The sequence below is a fragment of the Dermacentor andersoni genome, chromosome 4 (genome assembly GCF_023375885.2).
Source record: "Dermacentor andersoni chromosome 4, qqDerAnde1_hic_scaffold, whole genome shotgun sequence".
In the NCBI taxonomy this organism is placed as follows: Eukaryota; Metazoa; Arthropoda; class Arachnida; order Ixodida; family Ixodidae; genus Dermacentor; species Dermacentor andersoni.
In genome coordinates, this window is record NC_092817.1 from 17,089,508 (window position 1) to 17,106,067 (window position 16,560).

Here is a 16,560-nt window from a genome sequence, read left to right on the forward strand (position 1 = left end):
CTCGTGATGCATTTTGTGTGATTAAAACAATATATTGCACAGTATTTTGCTTAATCCTGCACAACTTACGCTCACCTCTAATAAAATTTTACGGTTAATAACAACAGTTTTTGCCACTCCACAAATGAGGCGCGGACAATGACTATATCTGAGTGCATAGGCGCAAAGTTTTCATTTTTCCATGGGGGGGGGGCAGCCAGCCTGCCGAAGCCAACTCATGTATATATATATAAATATAATCTTTAATACCAGTTGCAGTTGATACTTTGTGTGACCTGGAATAATTGTTCACTGAAGAGACTGCCTTGTATGGGTATTTACAAGAAATCATAGTAGGAGAAAGTTCAATTTCACAGCCCGAGTCACCTCGCACCACCAAGAGACTGGCGTCTCTCGGTGGTGTAATCTTCCTTCGTGTAATTGTCTTATACTTTGCTATCACTAATGCAGCTTCGCCTTTCTGGCAAAACTGCAGCCTCTTGTGGGGTCGAGTATAAGCACTGCTGCGCATCGCTGCTATTCATTCCAATTTCGAGTGAGTCCAACTTGGCCTCATTTCACTTAACCGAGTGAACTAGACATATTTATGACCTGTGCAGGGAAGTGACAATGTTTCTATCCCTAATAAATGTTATAAATTAGAAGTTTTTTTGTATGATTTGTTAGCATTGCCTACTGGAAAGAGAAACAATATGGAGACGCATATCATTCGTGTGCATTTAACATGCCGTTGATAAAGACTCTGCCGAACGGGTAACTGAAGTCTGCAGGTTTTTTTCAGGGTCAATAAAGCATGCAAAACAATTTCAAGCAAGGTGAACATACAGCAACACATGCATTATCTAGGCATCTGCTATCTACACCATTAGAAATAAATGCTCGTTGGCTAGCTTGTTCTCTTTAAAAAATAGAATAAACTTTGTTCTGTATATATATATATATACACATGATATACATTTATATTGTGTTTGTGCATGGTGTTCACAGTGGAAGTTAAAAAAAGTGAAATACAGATGAGGTAGCCACCAATGGTGCTTTAATGTGCTTGTTCTCTTGCCAAGATTTGCTGAAATAAAGCGAAAATATTAATTATAAGTCGTGCTCATCTGCGCTAACAATGATGCAATAAGCTTTTAGCTGCAATAAAATTTTAAGTGAAAAGGTAGGGGCAACTCAAAAGAGACCTCAAATGATGTGGGTAGCAACTTGGGTAATGACACTTTAGGGGGGTGGGGAGAAGGACTGTGCCCCTCCGCTGAAAACTCTGGAGGGGGCTCGAGCCCTGGAGCCCACCCGTAGCTGGCGCCTATGTCTGAGTGGGTTTATCTTGGATCGAACCAACAATAATGCAGTGCAAGGCATTCTACTACTACACAATAGTCTCTTCACGCAAATGCACAGATAATACTCAAGTTGTTAAATAGATCTTCCAGGTTGGAAAATGCCAGGAATGAGCAAAATTCAGTGTTCCAATACACATTCTGTGTATACTTGTTTAAAGAGTGTTTGTGTAGGATACAACAAAATCTTGTTAAGCTGCAGTTTATGAAGTCTTGCGTGGTACATAATGTAGGTTTGAAACGTTACTTGGCAAATAGAAAAAAACATGTTGAAATGTAGTTCGAAGAAATTTGTGCACACTTGCACTGTTTCCAAACCCTTTTCAGATGGTAAAGTGCCCAGAGTACGAGGAGGTCCTCGGTATCACGTGGAGATCTCTAAACGTACGAGGGGCTTACGGCAATGAGGACTTGTTAATACTCTCCATGAATACGTTGCACTGAATTTTACACTGGCCAAAAGTTGACGAAGAAGGGAAGAAGGTCGCAGATGGACGAAGCGCAACGATGACGTCATCTTTTGATAATTTTTGACGTCATCATTGATGACGTCATGAATGACACGCCCATGCGTGTCATTGATAATCATTTATTATGTGCAATGATAATGATTAATGATGCGCAGTGTATGGTTTAGTCAGTGCAGATAGCGTGCCCTCTGCTCTTGATACGGTGCCTTTAAAGCTGTGTATATGTTGTACATGCGTTACTGTACTCTTGTGTCCACCAGCCGAAACGTCAGTCAAATATACTGTTTACCGCTACATTGTTCTTGCTCAAATTTTGCAGAACGATCGCATTTTGGCGTCGACTTCCTTCGTTTAGTATAACAATTGGCACAGTTAATTGCCTGGTTTCTAAGAAAAAGTGAAAATTTGCCTGTGCTTATGGAGATGTGAGCTGCCGCCGCGACGGCGCAAACATAAACTTGTGTCGCCAGCTGTCGTCATCTGCAGAAAGCAGCGTTTCAGGGAGGGCGGTCACCTATTACAGGAGCGGGCAACACGCGGCAGCCCTACCTGAAAGCTGCTGTCTGCAGATGACGGCAGGTGGCGAAACAAGTCTGTGCCAGGGCCGGCTTTTCAAACGCAATTTTTCTCATAGACGAAAACAGGTTCTCATTATTGTCTTTAAAAACAGGCGGCTAATCGTGCCAAGTGTTTACTAAACATAGTAGACGCCGAAATGCAATCGTTCTGCAAAATTTGAGCAAGAACAGTGCAGCGGTGAGCGCAAAATCTTTTTTTGAACACGTACTTCCGGCGTGCCATCATACGATAATCCGAAATGTAACATATAACAAGAAATTGGTGACGTTCATTGTGAACTTTCTCATGGGCCTGCACCTGAAATATGCAGAAAATGTCTCCTCGGTTCCGCGTAAAGACGTTTGTTACGAGTGCACGTTAGCGCGCACATTGAGATGTTTGAAAGAGGCGCGAGCCGATTTTATTTCGCGCCGAGCCAACGTCAAGCGCTTGCGGCTGGTTAGGGCCAATCACGACTCATTTCCGGACACAGCCTATGACGTCACGTGGCCCGAACGAACCAAAAAGAAAGGAAGAAAAAAGAACAGATGGTGCGCGAGCCGCGGCCGCGGGACGGGACGGGGGTCGGGATACGAAAAGTTGCTAACTAGTTTCTAAAGTAGTTAGAGAGTGGTCATAGCGTTGTTACTGCGCTGAACCCGGGAGGTTTTTCGTGTGAGGACGTTACTACAAGGTTGCAGGTGAGTTGGTTTCTTTATTTCTTGCCTTTTTCCCGTGTTCGCGTCAACTTGTTTGCTATGGGAAAGGGGGCGGATCTTGCTACTTGGTCATGCAAAGCGCGTCACAGCGTACCTGTTTGCGTATACAGGTGTAAGAGAATAATCAGTGCGAAATGAAAATAAAAGCTAGAAAGTTTTGCATAGGTGTTCACTCTCGTTCCGCGCGGAAGCGGATCGATTTCGCTTCGCCGTAGCTCGGCCGGTCGACTTACTGCGCCGGCTGCGGGAGGAAAGAATTCGACAACGCCTCAAGTTTCTCAACAGCTGCCTCGTGGCAAGCCTGCCGCATTCAAACGCCCAAGTATATATGAGGGGGTCACAGCGCTAGGTGTAACTTGGGAAAGTCTTAAAGGTTGTTGACGGCCCGAAACACACTGCCCAATGAGCTCGTTGACACCTGTTGTTCGTGCTATTATGACGCTAATTGCGTTGAATTGGCTATTGGCAGAATGGTGAAGTACACGCAATTCGCAAACGAAAGCATGGAGCAAATAGGCGCGACGAGTAGCAACGGAACTACCGGCCAAGAAGCATCGGAGGTGGTCGTGATTGAGAAAAGTCACCAGCTGAACAGCAGCGCTTTTGATCAGCCCAGCGAGCAAATCCCAAGGTAGGTACCGTCTGTTAGCTTTGTGCCTTATAGCCTGTCAGAGTGAAACACGAAACTTATTGTGGCACTTTATTTCTACAGGCATGCAATGCTAAAGAGATTTGTGGAACACCTTGGATTCAGGTGCGTGTAGGCTCCAACTACTGTGAAGAATATTTGCTTTGGCAGTTCCGCTGTATCGTTGCCTTTCGTTTTCTTCTTTTTACAGACTCTTCAGTTTTTCTCTAATTATTATTGACATAAGTGTGCTGATAGCAGACTTATGTCAACCAAACAAGCCGGCACATGCTGAGAATGCATATGACATTGTGGCACTATGCTTTGTTTCTTTCTTTGTCCTCGAGATCCTCTTTCGGATATATGCTCAAGGGTAAACAACCACTTACTTGATACTTAATTAACATACATATGCATTGCAGCTTCAACATACATGTTCCAATAATTTTTCCTTGCAGTACTGGAGAGTTCCTGAAGCGTTGGTACAATGCTGTGGACTTCATTGTAGTCATGCTGTCGTTTGTTGCCACAGTTGCATATGTCTCTGTCGAAATATCCGGATACTACAAGTAAGTGCAGCATTTCAAGCATTAAAACTGAGCCTTTAGGGCACATCATTTTCATTTACTTCTACAGGCTTCTGGTAATTGGTCGAGTGGTTCGCATAGTTGGCCTCCTTCGAATCTACACTGAAAAGAAAAATTTGACCAAGGGCGCCAGACTCATGGTGTCCGAGAATAAGCGACGGTACAGGCAAGATGGCTTCGATCTTGACCTTGTTTATGTGACTGGTGAGTTTGTCGCATCTTTCATAATTACTTGCTCCAAGGGTGCCTCAATATTATGTGTTCCTGGCTGTTTTGTGCAGATAGGATCATTGCAATGTCATATCCATCATCTGGAAAGATGTCATGGTATAGAAACCCAATTCAAGTGAGTCGTTTGCTATACTTCTGGCTTTTTCGTTAAAAAGGTGCACCACTGAATGGCAACATTGTGATTGGCCACCTTTTTCTTTCAGGAAGTGGAGAGATTTTTCAGCACAAAACATCCAAACCACTACCGCATCTACAATATGTGCAGTGAGGACTTCTAATGCATTCAGTCCTGCTATGCCAAGGCATATTGCTAATACTCAAAATTGTCATTAGGTTGTTTAGCCTGCTGCATGACGAAGCTCTCTTCTATTCACCCCTACCTTATGCTTACAAATTTCCTAATATCATCACTCTACTCAAGATACTCCTCTGTCCATGATTGCATTTTTATGCTAATACTAATGCTTAACTTCCAGGTGAACGAACCTATGACAACAGCCACTTCAATGGTTGTATTGAACGTTACTTAATTGATGATCACAACGTACCTTTACTTAGGTACGTAGTTAGAAAATCCTAAGCAGCTGTAAAAGTACAACGAACCCTTGCACATAAATTGCCACTCTTCCTCATATTTTTTTTGCAGGGATGCAGCAGAGTTTGTGGCAAAGGCTCAAGCGTTCTTGAATGAGAATCCTGAAAATGTAGTGGCTGTGCATTGTAAAGGCGGCAAAGGAAGGACAGGAACAATGATTTGTATGCTGCTCATGCACAATGGCCTTTTTGAATCTGCCCAGGTGAGACACAATGCGAGATGAACATGCAGAAGACTGCATTGCACAGCATTGCAGAATTGTTATAAATTATTTTACTTCTTAAAGGCAAGTCTGGAATACTTTGGAAATGTCCGCACAGACAAGACCGTTGGGACCAAGTTTCAGGGTGTTGAGACCCCTAGTCAGGCATGTCAACATTTTCTGGGGCATTTTTAAAGAATGGCAAGTCGGGAAATGACTTTTGCTTTTGTATCTGCAGAGCCGCTACGTAGAATACTTTCAGGAAGTGAAGGAGAAGCATGATGGAGTGGTGCCTGATGAGGTTTCATTAAAAGTCAAAGAAATAAGGATCTACAAGTTGTCAGGCGAGTTCATTTTGCATTCATTCTCAACACCAGGGGCTGTGTTCTTGATCGAACATGTGGCACATCACCTCATAGGAGTGACAGGCATCATGCCTGCTGGCTCAGCCGGTCGCTTTAGCTCATATCTCCAAAAGTGATTGACCCGAAGTGCAGCCCAAGTTGGCCATCTTATCAGTTTAAAGATGCAGAAGATAAACTGATTTAATGAGTCACAGGTGTCTTGTCAGTGGAACCTTCTCTTACACTGGCTCATATTAAAATACACAGGGGTTGGACAAGGCACAGGAACAGACTTTTCATGTGAAGTCTTTGAAGCCAAGTCCAAGGTGTTCGAGATGGACTTTGGACGTCAAATGAACTGTCAGGTTAGTATTTGCTAAAGTGTTCGTTTGAAATTGCAGTGAGTGCCATTGCACTACCATATAGAATTTAGCAACTCCCTGTGGCCATACAAGGGGCAAGTTTTTACTTGCCCTAGTGCCAAATTGTACGAATAAGATGTGCTCAGTATTCACGATTTTACTTCATGATTCACTATTTTTTCACGATATTGTGATGAGTTTGACAGTGTGGGAGCTATTGACCTCCACAGGGTTACAAGAGTCTGCACCAGTAAACACTGCCCTACAGCACATTTTCTCAAACTTAATCTGGCAGAATTTTGTTTTCATAGTTTTGTGCCTGCATTTGATTATTTTCAGGTGCACTACCGTTCTGAAGCTGACGTTCTTGAAGTGAGTCCCATTAACTTCCCTGTTGTTAAAGGGGACGTGAAATTCAAGTTTTCCTGCCAAAGTGTAAGTGTACTCAGTAATGGCTTTCACTGGTAAGTTTTGCACATGAACCACTCTCCACTCTTTCTTTGTAGCCATCTGTGCCTCGAGGTTATGAAGACTGCCCGTTTTACTTCTGGTTCCACACCAGCTTCATCAAAGACAACAAGTAAGTTGTTATACAGCAAAGTCTCTTAGCCACAAAATTGTATTGTGGCGATTCACATGCTGCAGGTTGTTACATAATAAACTATCAACTGAACTGCAAAGAAGGAACACGAGAAGATCAGGCATACTGCTGGCTATCTGCACTTTATTCAGAGCAAAATGTGTTCATAGATACCAAAGAGTACAAAAGGCTTTTTGCACACTGCAAAGGATGTCGGATCATGCCAGCGATCTCGAGATACGGTTGCCATTGATTTTACTTGTAGTTTCATGTTTCCCCAGTCACAAGTCAGCTGAGTTTGTTTGCTTACCAAATGACTCGGATCCAGACTATGTTGACAGTCGGAGCATAACTTCCTGCTTTCTTGCAATGCCTGCCCAGTTGTGTGACCACGCATGGGAGCCACTGGTCCACTATGGTGGCATTACCACTGCAGATATTTTATACCTGTCATTACTAGAGCACCAACAACTTGCACTTTGTGCTGCTCCCCTTTTGCTTCCATACACCAATCTGAGCAGTGGTGACAAGTAGTGAGATCGTCACCATCATTCTATGTATGCCCCACAGTGTGGCTAACATATGGAAAGTGGTGCCCTCTAAAGGACATGGCCCTTCCACAATTTTGAGCACACCTGGATTTGCATTGCAATAATACAAGTGGCTATAGCTGGAGCATCATTATTCCATACAAAAAGTCTGCAGAATTCAGTGTTACACTAAAGAAGTAACTCAACTTAGACTGGCAAAGTACTTAAAAACTCAACCTTCATTCCTATGACTGGAAATGGATTACTAAGGCAATACAAAGGCCAAACTTCCCTTTCCTCAATTTTGTGCCTAAATCATAACACAAGTATGTTGTGTGGCTTCATGATCTTATTATTATTATTATTTTTTTTTTTGTATTTGGGATGTTCTAGAGCAGAAAGTTCTCCACACTTTTTATGTTCAGCCTTCGGTATATATTAGAATGCAATGTAATATATTTTTGTCTTCAAACGATTAGCTGAACTGAAGGAGACTCAATTTTTTGCTTCACAACACTCTGATGGGGAAGATTGCCATGTTTTGTGGCCTTTTGTAGCTCTTTCAATGTATCGTTAGTTAATGACCAGAATGCACATTTTGTTTGTCTCATGAAAGTAATTTGTGCCCTTATCTTCATAGTAAGCACATAGTACTCAATCAGCTAACTCGAGTGGACATGCCGAGTAATCTACTATTACGAAGGCTTTTATAAAGGCTTGTATGAGCTCTTTAGCTGTTGCCTTTGATTGTCTTAGGCTGTTCTTGCCGAGAGACGTTCTTGATAACCCTCACAAGCCGAAGACGTGGAAGGTGTACGACGCCGGCTTTGCGGTCGAGCTACTTTTCACCAATCCGTCCTGAGCCGAGGATGCTGCATGCACAACCGGTGCCTCTCGACTTTTTTCCCTGTGATGTGCAATCCTGGCCAATCTACTCAACTCAGCTGCACTCCACATTGGCAGTGTGGAGAACCACAGACGACCACAACCGACGGTTGTATTTATGGGAACTCTGCCTTCAGAGAGCCATGTACATAATGTTTATACTACAAATTATGCTCTTTATTAATATATGTTTAGGCTTGTGTAGTATGTTATGAATAAAATGGAGCAGTGCTCTACATTGTACCTTCAAATCATGGTTTTGCAGCAAATTACTGTTAAGGGACAGATTTTGTAATGATTAATGTTCCCTTTTTTCCCTTAATCATTAGCTCACCTGCACATATTGGCTCTTTTCTGTGATATTATAGTGGTAACAGAATTGAAGGAAGAGAATGCTTTATTTTGCATAGTTATTTGTCTCTCCACATCCCACTTATAAATGTGCCTGACTGAAATTTTATTGCTCAGTCCCTACAAAGATTACCAGAGGGGAAACCTGGCACTAGTCTCTGTAAGCTATAAGCATGATGGTTAAGCCAGCATATGGGTTTTACATGGATGTACCTAAACTTTGTCCTTCTGGCTTCAAATCACTTTGCAAACTGATCATATGCAACGAAATGTTGCGCTATAAATGCAAGAGTATGCACTATGTGCATGCACAGAGGCTTAATGCGTTTGTGTGTTTAGAATGGTTGCTTGGGAACTTCCGAAAAGAAGGCAGTGTATTAAGCCACTAGCATGGATATGGACAAGTCTATGTACTAGTACCCATTGGTCCCATGGTAACAATGGTCAGAGCTACAGTTTCCTCAAGTAATTTTGGAGGAAACTATGCATTGAGGTACTGAAAGGGACACTAAAGGCAAACATTAAGTTATGCTGAAGTGATAGATTAGTGGTCGATAATCTCTAAGGTGTCAATAATATCGCAATCAAAGCCTTAGTAATAGGGAAATTGATGTAAATGCAGGACATAATTGGAGACTTCCCCAGGGCATTCAAGTACTTGCCCGATGATGAAAGCACGCCTCAGTTAAATTCTGTCACTAGTACTCAGCCGCTCGTTACAAAAATATTTCTGTATTGCATTACAAGACTAAATAAAATGCTACTTGTCCAGTTTATCTCGTTTTTAGAAAAAAAGACCATTCAGATTACCCTTGATGACACGTGTGGGCGGTCGAAAGGTTCAGTTTTCGCTAGACTCTGGACCACCCACGCCTTTGCGTTTCAGCAGTTTCATTCTCGCATAGTGCTGCGCTGGTTTTGCTGGCTCGCAAAACTCGCACAAACTAAGTAGCAGAGAATTCAGCTTCCATGTGATGTCGCGGGATGCTCGAAAAGTCCACGCCACTTGACCAAAAAGCAGTTGCAGCGGCGAATCCACCGCTCTGTCTTGGCTTGGTTTGTCCATGGCCGCGCGTTTGCGTTTAGTGCAAAAAACTGTGCCGCCGTCTGTCGGGCGCCGTTTTACTCACCGATGGCAGCAAAGGGTGGTGATGGCGTATGCAACGTTTGCTTCCATACACCCCGGTTGGGTGGCAGGAGATTTGAATTGCGATAAAAGTATTCGGACCATAGAGTTCCTAAATAAATACCCTAGAGCGAAATGTGGTGCTAGTGTCTACGGGGGCTCTCCTGAGCCTTGCCTCAACCTCCATGGGAAGTACAGGCTTCGGATTGACTTCGATCTTTAGACTAGCAGCGTTTGCTTGCGGCGCAGTAAACGAAGCTATACTCAAATATTGCGTAAGATCTAAGTTTATTTCTGCACAACACGTTACATGAACTTTGTATGACTTTGAGATTGAAGCACGGTTTACTTAAAGCCCCTGCATCTACGCGCCACCGCCGCTTTCTTAAGTAGCGACAACCTTTGTTGTGCGCCGCCTTTTCCCCTCACACCAAATCCAGTTCCAGTATTTCCGGTTCCGGCGTTTCCGCTTCCTGGAGTTGCGCTGCGGGAATTTCCGCTTTGACTGCTGTTAGACGATGGTGAGACGCCCGCGCGTGCTTAGCAGGGCTGTAGCAGTCACCATAAGAAGAATGCAAAGGGGACAAGCTGTTGTATTCCGCTGAAGTAGTAGTTCGCGGTCGCTGTTGTCCAAATGCACGATAAATGGCAGTGGTCTCCAAGCGCCCAGGCACTACGTTCCACTGTACGTTGTCGCTCGTGCCACAACCCGTCGCAGGTTGACGCGGAGCAGCGAACACGAGCAGATCGCTGGTTACAGTAGGCGGTGGTTCTTGGACGGAATCGCATTCACAGTTTCAACCGCAGCTCGTGCAATTAAAGCCTCTCCAGCGGCGTGAAAGTAAACAACGCTAAAAAATGAAGCGTCACTTCCACTCTGAACAGGAAGCTGCAGCTACGTAAGTTCCGCTTGACACCGGAAGCTAAGGGGGTGAGTGGGAGAGGAGCGTGGAGGAGGAGGGCAGGTTGGCGGTACTTAACCTGATCGGCGGAAATGTGTATGGAGGGGCTTTAGGTTTACTATGGTTTACACCAGGGCATGCATTCTTGTGCAATTTTTTTCCCGATTTGATGCCAGAGAATAACTTATTTTTTTTTACAACAGCAATAACAACCGTGCATGTACTTATATAATAATACTCGTGAAGTATTTATGGAAATAAAAATTTCGTATTGTGAGAAAGTGTTGCGCCCCTGAGAGGAATGCTACAAGTGTCGTCTGCTACAACGCCTGCTCGCTGCGAACGCGAGACTTTTCTCACAGACGACAGGCACTTGCGAACTCTCTCGCTCTTTCAAAAGGCTGCTTCGGCTGTCACGATTGCTGAACGTCAAGTACTTTTAAGCACATCTGCTGCACTGCTAGCAGGGATGCTTGAGGCCTCCTACGAGTATGCTTCGCTTTATTTTATGTTGACGTACCGCTTCTTAAGCGTTACGGCTTGGCTTTGCACTTACCCATTTTGCGACACTAGACTACAGCCAGGAAGCAGCAATCTTTCCTACCACGTTTGTGTTCTCAAAATCCTAAAGCACGCATTTCAATGAGCACATATAAACGAGCTATGCATAATGAAGCCCTCAATAAAATTTGATTGTCAAGCCACTAGAAGTACAACTGTCTGTCTTGTATCACTAGTGCCTTCTTTTTCCTATTCTGAAGTTTCATAAAGCACGTAACGCTACAGCGCCAACCTAACACACTTAACAAACCGAGGTCCGAACAGTCAGAACATGGTCTTTCAATGTTTACGACACCGTCACTTTCTTGTCGGGGCTTCGACACCACACTGTGACCCAAGCGTCGTGCCAGCCGCTGGCCTAGCGCGCTATAGCTACTTCGAGCAACAGAACAAAGGCAGAGAGCTTTGCGTTGCGCTATCCCACTGCAGGTTATAGCAATTGCGCTCGGAGTGAAACCAAAACTGCCAAAAAATACTTGTAGACTAGTTTGCCAGTCAACAGAATGCCAATCTATAGCCTGTACTTCCCATCATTCCCATGATGGTTGAACGATCGCAGAGCCGGATTTCCCTCTAGTTATTCTAATATGAAACTCTATGATTCGGACCCTTCAGATGAAATTTTCTTGTCTTTTCTTGGCACAAAACAAGCATTGCGAGGCTTCTGGAGTGGTATTTAACTTTGTATTTGTCTTTAGTGTCCCTTTAATGTGGCCGTTGTGCAAGCAGTGTGGAGAGCACTAACTTTCAGCTTTAAAAATTCTCTTGAATGTTCAAATAGCTTGTTCTCTATTGCATGTTGGGATGCAGGGGACATATAAAAATTTATTCAGCCAAGTAAAAATAATATACAATGTAAGCCACGTTGTGGGTCTAGCAAGAAGATATATGCAATAGTGCAAACCATTTCGGCATGCTTCAAGAAAGTTGCAGTAAAATAAGATATGAAAGTATGGTGATGCCAAATGATTTTCTGTACAAATGAGTAGGTTCCATTCATACTATGTGAAACGCACTGTTCAAATGACATGTGCTGTGCCTTCTATTGTGAAGCTTCAATGACAGAGTAAGGCTATTGCGGAGCCCTGGTACCATTTTCTGGGCTAAAGTTGAGCCTCGTCTGTAATGAACCTGTGAAACCGTGCAGTGTAAGTTTGCCATGCAGTCCATTGGCTGCTTGTTGCTGCAGTCGTTTCAACTCTTCCTTGCACTTTTCCCTGCAGAAATTGAATGTACAATTTGCATGAGTTTTTGTTCCTGATCAGTGGGATGTTTAGGAGACTGTTTTTGTGGCCTACAGCTCTCTACTCTTTTGACAAGGAGTTGGGGCTACTACAACTATTGTAAGTCCTGCCCCTTAGAGCACCCTTTCCACTCCATGGCATGGTTTTACTCCTGCCCTTCAAGCAGTGGACCAAATTACATCACCGCTAAGCATTTTCCAATTTTCGAACATCACACTTCTTTAAATTTTTATGCCTTTTATAATTTGTTTCATCCCACAAGAATAATCATCGTCAATCTCGCATTTATTTAAAGCTTTGCACTTGCTACATTCCTGTTGGGAATACAGTGACATGCTGAGTAGTGTTCCCAACTGTCGAGTGAATGAAGTTGTGGCTGGCGATGACTGAGGCCGTCAGTGCCAGGAGCCACCAGTCTGGTACGAGAAACAATCTTGCACATATTTTTTTAGTCCTCCCATATCGTGATTTACATCAAGAGAGGTGCAGCACTTCCCTAGCTAACATGGAGTTACAGAGGTAATACTGCGAATGGTTAGGGCCTACAACAGAACTAGGACCACAAGAAAAGAGAAACCGGCTTTATGTTTATGATAATGTAGCAGAATAAGGAAGAATGTGCAACTGAGCTGTCGGGCATTAGAAAAAATAAATTTGGTTGAAAAGAAATGCAAATGTCTGGACATTTCGCTGTCCCAACTCGCTCAAGCTGGGACTTAGGACTTTTGCTCAAAAGCCAGGATGGAATGCAAAGACTCACCTGAAAAGGCAGGAAAGTATTGGGCAAGGAACATTAAGGAGAGAAAATGAATGCAAGGTTGGTGATTACTGTTGTGGAATAAAAGTTGCACCCCAGAGTGTAGACACTTTGTAAGAGTTCACATCACGATTTAATACAATTTTGCTTTCTGCGCCGAGTGCCTGTTCGTGCCTTGACCTATCACGCTGAATGGCGTGGCAATGTGCAATGCCTTTCCCTTCTTTACTCAAAGTAAACAAGTGCAGTTCCTACCTTTCAGGGCACCGTGTCATGATGCACGCATGAGGCAATCTTAAAGGAGTACCAACATATATTTTTTTTCATTCTGATTGAAGGCCCAAACCCTGCAAACCTTTAAAAATATACTAGCAAGCGCCCGACAACCCTAAATTATTTACTATCATACTTGCTCCTCTGTTAAATAAGTCCTCGGGAGATGGATGTGTCATGATATCGCAATACACTGGTTCACTTTGTTCCTCTGATTGCTGTGGTTGCCACACGCAAATGCAGCCAGAAGAAATGCCCACAGCCCTCTTAATTTTTTTTTATTAGCTATACCGATAGCCTTATTGCGACAAGAAATCAGCAAACTCTGCTCTGTCATAATATCACGTTAATTTCGATGAGACCATGTCTGACATTTCCAGACTTTAGTATCAAATTAAAATATAAGTGTTTCCCAACCTTTGTACTTGTTAAGTGTGGTTATGTCACGTGGAAGAAGTGTGTGGTAGGGTTTTTACAACTTCAAATATGAGCTAGTACTCCTTCAAACAAACCATTAGGTAGCTGCTGCTGTCTATGGTGTGTCATAGGTGCCAAAACCTACACTGTCCTCTCCTAATATTTTTTTTATATTAATACTATGCAATATTCCTCTTGCTTGCGTAAATTCTTCTGCATTGTTTACTATTTACTGTCACTGATACTTGCACTTACAATGCATAACACAGATGTGTGTGTACACATATGGACAAGTCACATTTGATTGCCCAATTAATGAAGTGCAAAATACTGCAAGCTGGCCTCTCTTCGTAGTTATGATGCTACCAGTAAAATGGTGGTGCTTGTGCTGGAAGGTGGCCTAGTCACAGGAGGACATACATGCACACCTGAACAAGCAAAATTGCTTCTCTAAAGATGGTAAAAAAAATGTGCAATATCTTTGCTGAAGAAGACTCTAGTGCTTAGAATAATACAATTGATGTAAGAATATACTTTGTACGACACATTTCCAGACTTTGGAGGTTGCAGGATTTGGATTATAACACTGAGGTGAAACAATCGGTCGTCATCGCTGTTGACAACACTAATTTTCACCACGAAATTACTGTGGTAATCATTTTCTAGCTTTCAATCTAAAATGTACCAAGTGAGACCACATTAAACTACAATACAAAAGGTATGTACATAGATGCCAAGCCTCCATGTTTTGGAACAAGAAGATGGGATAGCCAAACGAGCCTTGAGAAGCGTTATAAACTAAAGTTTTTTACAGTGACTTGATAAACAAGGTAAGCCTCAGATGTGCTTACAGTAAATGGAGCTGGTCACACTATTTGTTTGCTAGGTGGCGGACAAGTCCCCTGCCTTGTATTATCTTGAAGCATAAGCACCACCACACCACACAGTGTTATAAACTGTATGGAGAAAGGCTGCTGCGTCTGTGTCTCACCTTTCATATTGCTCACTGACGACTCGTTGCTTTAGTTGCTCCACTGCATGCTCAAACTCCGACAGCTTGCTTCTGAGAAAACTGTTCTCCTCATTTTGGGCTGCCCTGTAAGTTAGTGCAGAAAATGACAAAAGCTTATTTTGAGCCACACACCTACTGGCATTGCCTCATTTCATTTGGCAGTACCAGTTTCGAACCATTAAAGCCAGACAAGCAATGCTGCTGGCATAGAGTTTCCTACAATAACTACTAGAGGAAACTCTGGTGCTGTGATCATTCAGCCACAGTGGGAATGATGGTTGGTACATATATTTGTCTGATTTTCATTCTTGTGCTTCATTTATTTTACCTTATCTGCCTTTGTTGGCCTAAATTTTAAAGCAATCTATACTTATTTTTTAATGCAGTAGGCAATAAGAATCTGCAAATACGCGTAATTACTTCTAATTGCAGTAGCTCCGCTTGTCCATGCATCCTTGCCATAATTATGTCAATATTGGGCTTCTGCGTTAAAATCCTGCCATTGGACAATTTAAATAATGCTTATTAAATTATTTATAATGCAGTACTTTCATGAAAATTGTCAGTTTGCAAATCATGAAGCTGTGTAAAGCCGGAAGGATGAAGTTTAGGCAAATCCATGTACTAACCATGATACCCATGATGGCTGAACCACCCTGCTTGCAGCTCCTGTAGACACTAGCACCACAGTTTGCTTTAGTAATTGTATGAAACTCTATGGCTGCTAGAGGAGAGGAGTGAGCCCACACCTCCCTTTCTCTGACCCGTCTTTTGTTTTGCTCTGTGCTACAAAATATTGTGTTCCAGGTTAAAGACTCTTGGCCATCAGGCAACTAAGCTTTGCAGAAAAGCCAGCGTTTCCCTTCATTAAACTTCCTTCACATTGCGAATTTTCGCAGAACTCTTGCGAGAGACATATTTTTCCCCTCTTTCTCCTCGCAACTGTCCTTCTCCTTAACTGTTTCACTGATCTGGTTATAAAATGGAAGGTCTGCATATCAAGAAGCGTAAGACCTAAGCACACTTGTTAAATATTCTGCTGAACAGTAATGGTCCGCTGGACTTAAACCTACAAAGCATGCCCTAGCATTCCAAGATTAGCCTGAGCAGATGAACTTCTACCATGCAAGGGCATGCGAATTCACATGACTGTGTGTACCCTAATAGCCTGACACCAATCGTAGCTTTTGCTCCAGTGCCACATTACTGCAAAGTTTACATTCATTCCAGTAATGCTATGGAAGTAACACAAGCATTGTATTGCATTCACATATATCTATCACTCTGCGCTTTTGTAGTAAAATGGTTCAGATCGGCTGCACCTTCTACAGAGTACCACCTTTGTATAGTACAGTCGAACCCAATTATAATGACACCGGTTTTAACAATACACTGGTTATGACAATGAGCAGCTGCTGCACCGTCAACTTTTGTATGTTTTCCATGGTGCAATAACCCGCTTACTACAATGTCCCAATGCCACATTATTGGTTACAATGATGAAGTCTGGCTGCTGGGTGTTTAAGTTTAGTTCAAGTTTATTTACCAGACAATATGCTGGAAGGTCCGCTGGGCTAAAAGCCGTAAGAACGGCTTGACGGGGCCCAGGTGACTGTTACATGGCCGTCCATGCTGAAAGGTGGCCATCCATGGTGACCATCCATGCCGAAAGGTAGTGGGAGCACTGGCCTCTCCGCCATATAGTTTCCTCCTATCAGCTTTGCCATCCCCCTATTTTGATTTTTTTAATGCTACCCGGTTATAATAATTATCGGTTATAACAATGGAATTTTCGTGACACTTGAATATTGTTGTAAGTGGGTTCGACTGTATAGCTATATTGTGTGAAATTGTACTGTAAAATTGTGCAATGTTGTTATGTACAG

At 42.9% G+C, this 16,560-nt stretch overlaps 2 protein-coding genes across 2 annotated transcripts in view; one reads left to right on the forward strand and one right to left on the reverse strand.

Annotated features, from left to right (window-relative positions):
• Window positions 1–2,915: 2,915 nt before the first annotated feature.
• On the forward strand, window positions 2,916–8,282 carry LOC126535803 (phosphatidylinositol 3,4,5-trisphosphate 3-phosphatase TPTE2-like). Its single transcript, XM_050182623.2, has 16 exons — window positions 2,916–3,069; window positions 3,557–3,718; window positions 3,800–3,841; window positions 3,927–4,088; window positions 4,174–4,284; window positions 4,352–4,506; window positions 4,584–4,648; window positions 4,737–4,797; window positions 5,010–5,091; window positions 5,180–5,330; window positions 5,415–5,495; window positions 5,569–5,674; window positions 5,942–6,039; window positions 6,376–6,471; window positions 6,543–6,616; window positions 7,903–8,282. The coding sequence occupies exons 2-16, from the start codon at window positions 3,558–3,560 to the stop codon at window positions 8,006–8,008; spliced, it is 1,551 nt and encodes a 516-aa protein (XP_050038580.1). The 5' UTR covers window positions 2,916–3,069; window position 3,557; the 3' UTR covers window positions 8,009–8,282.
• A 3,494-nt stretch (window positions 8,283–11,776) lies between these two features.
• Window positions 11,777–16,560, reverse strand: part of LOC126535794 (uncharacterized) — a 35,089-nt gene continuing 30,305 nt past the window's right edge. The window contains exons 17-18 of the mRNA XM_055073435.1: window positions 14,654–14,758; window positions 11,777–12,188 (exon numbers count right to left, since the gene is read on the reverse strand). Of these exons, the coding sequence (XP_054929410.1) occupies window positions 12,044–12,188; window positions 14,654–14,758 (250 nt within the window). The 3' untranslated portion in view covers window positions 11,777–12,043. The remainder of the gene's footprint in view (window positions 12,189–14,653; window positions 14,759–16,560) is intronic.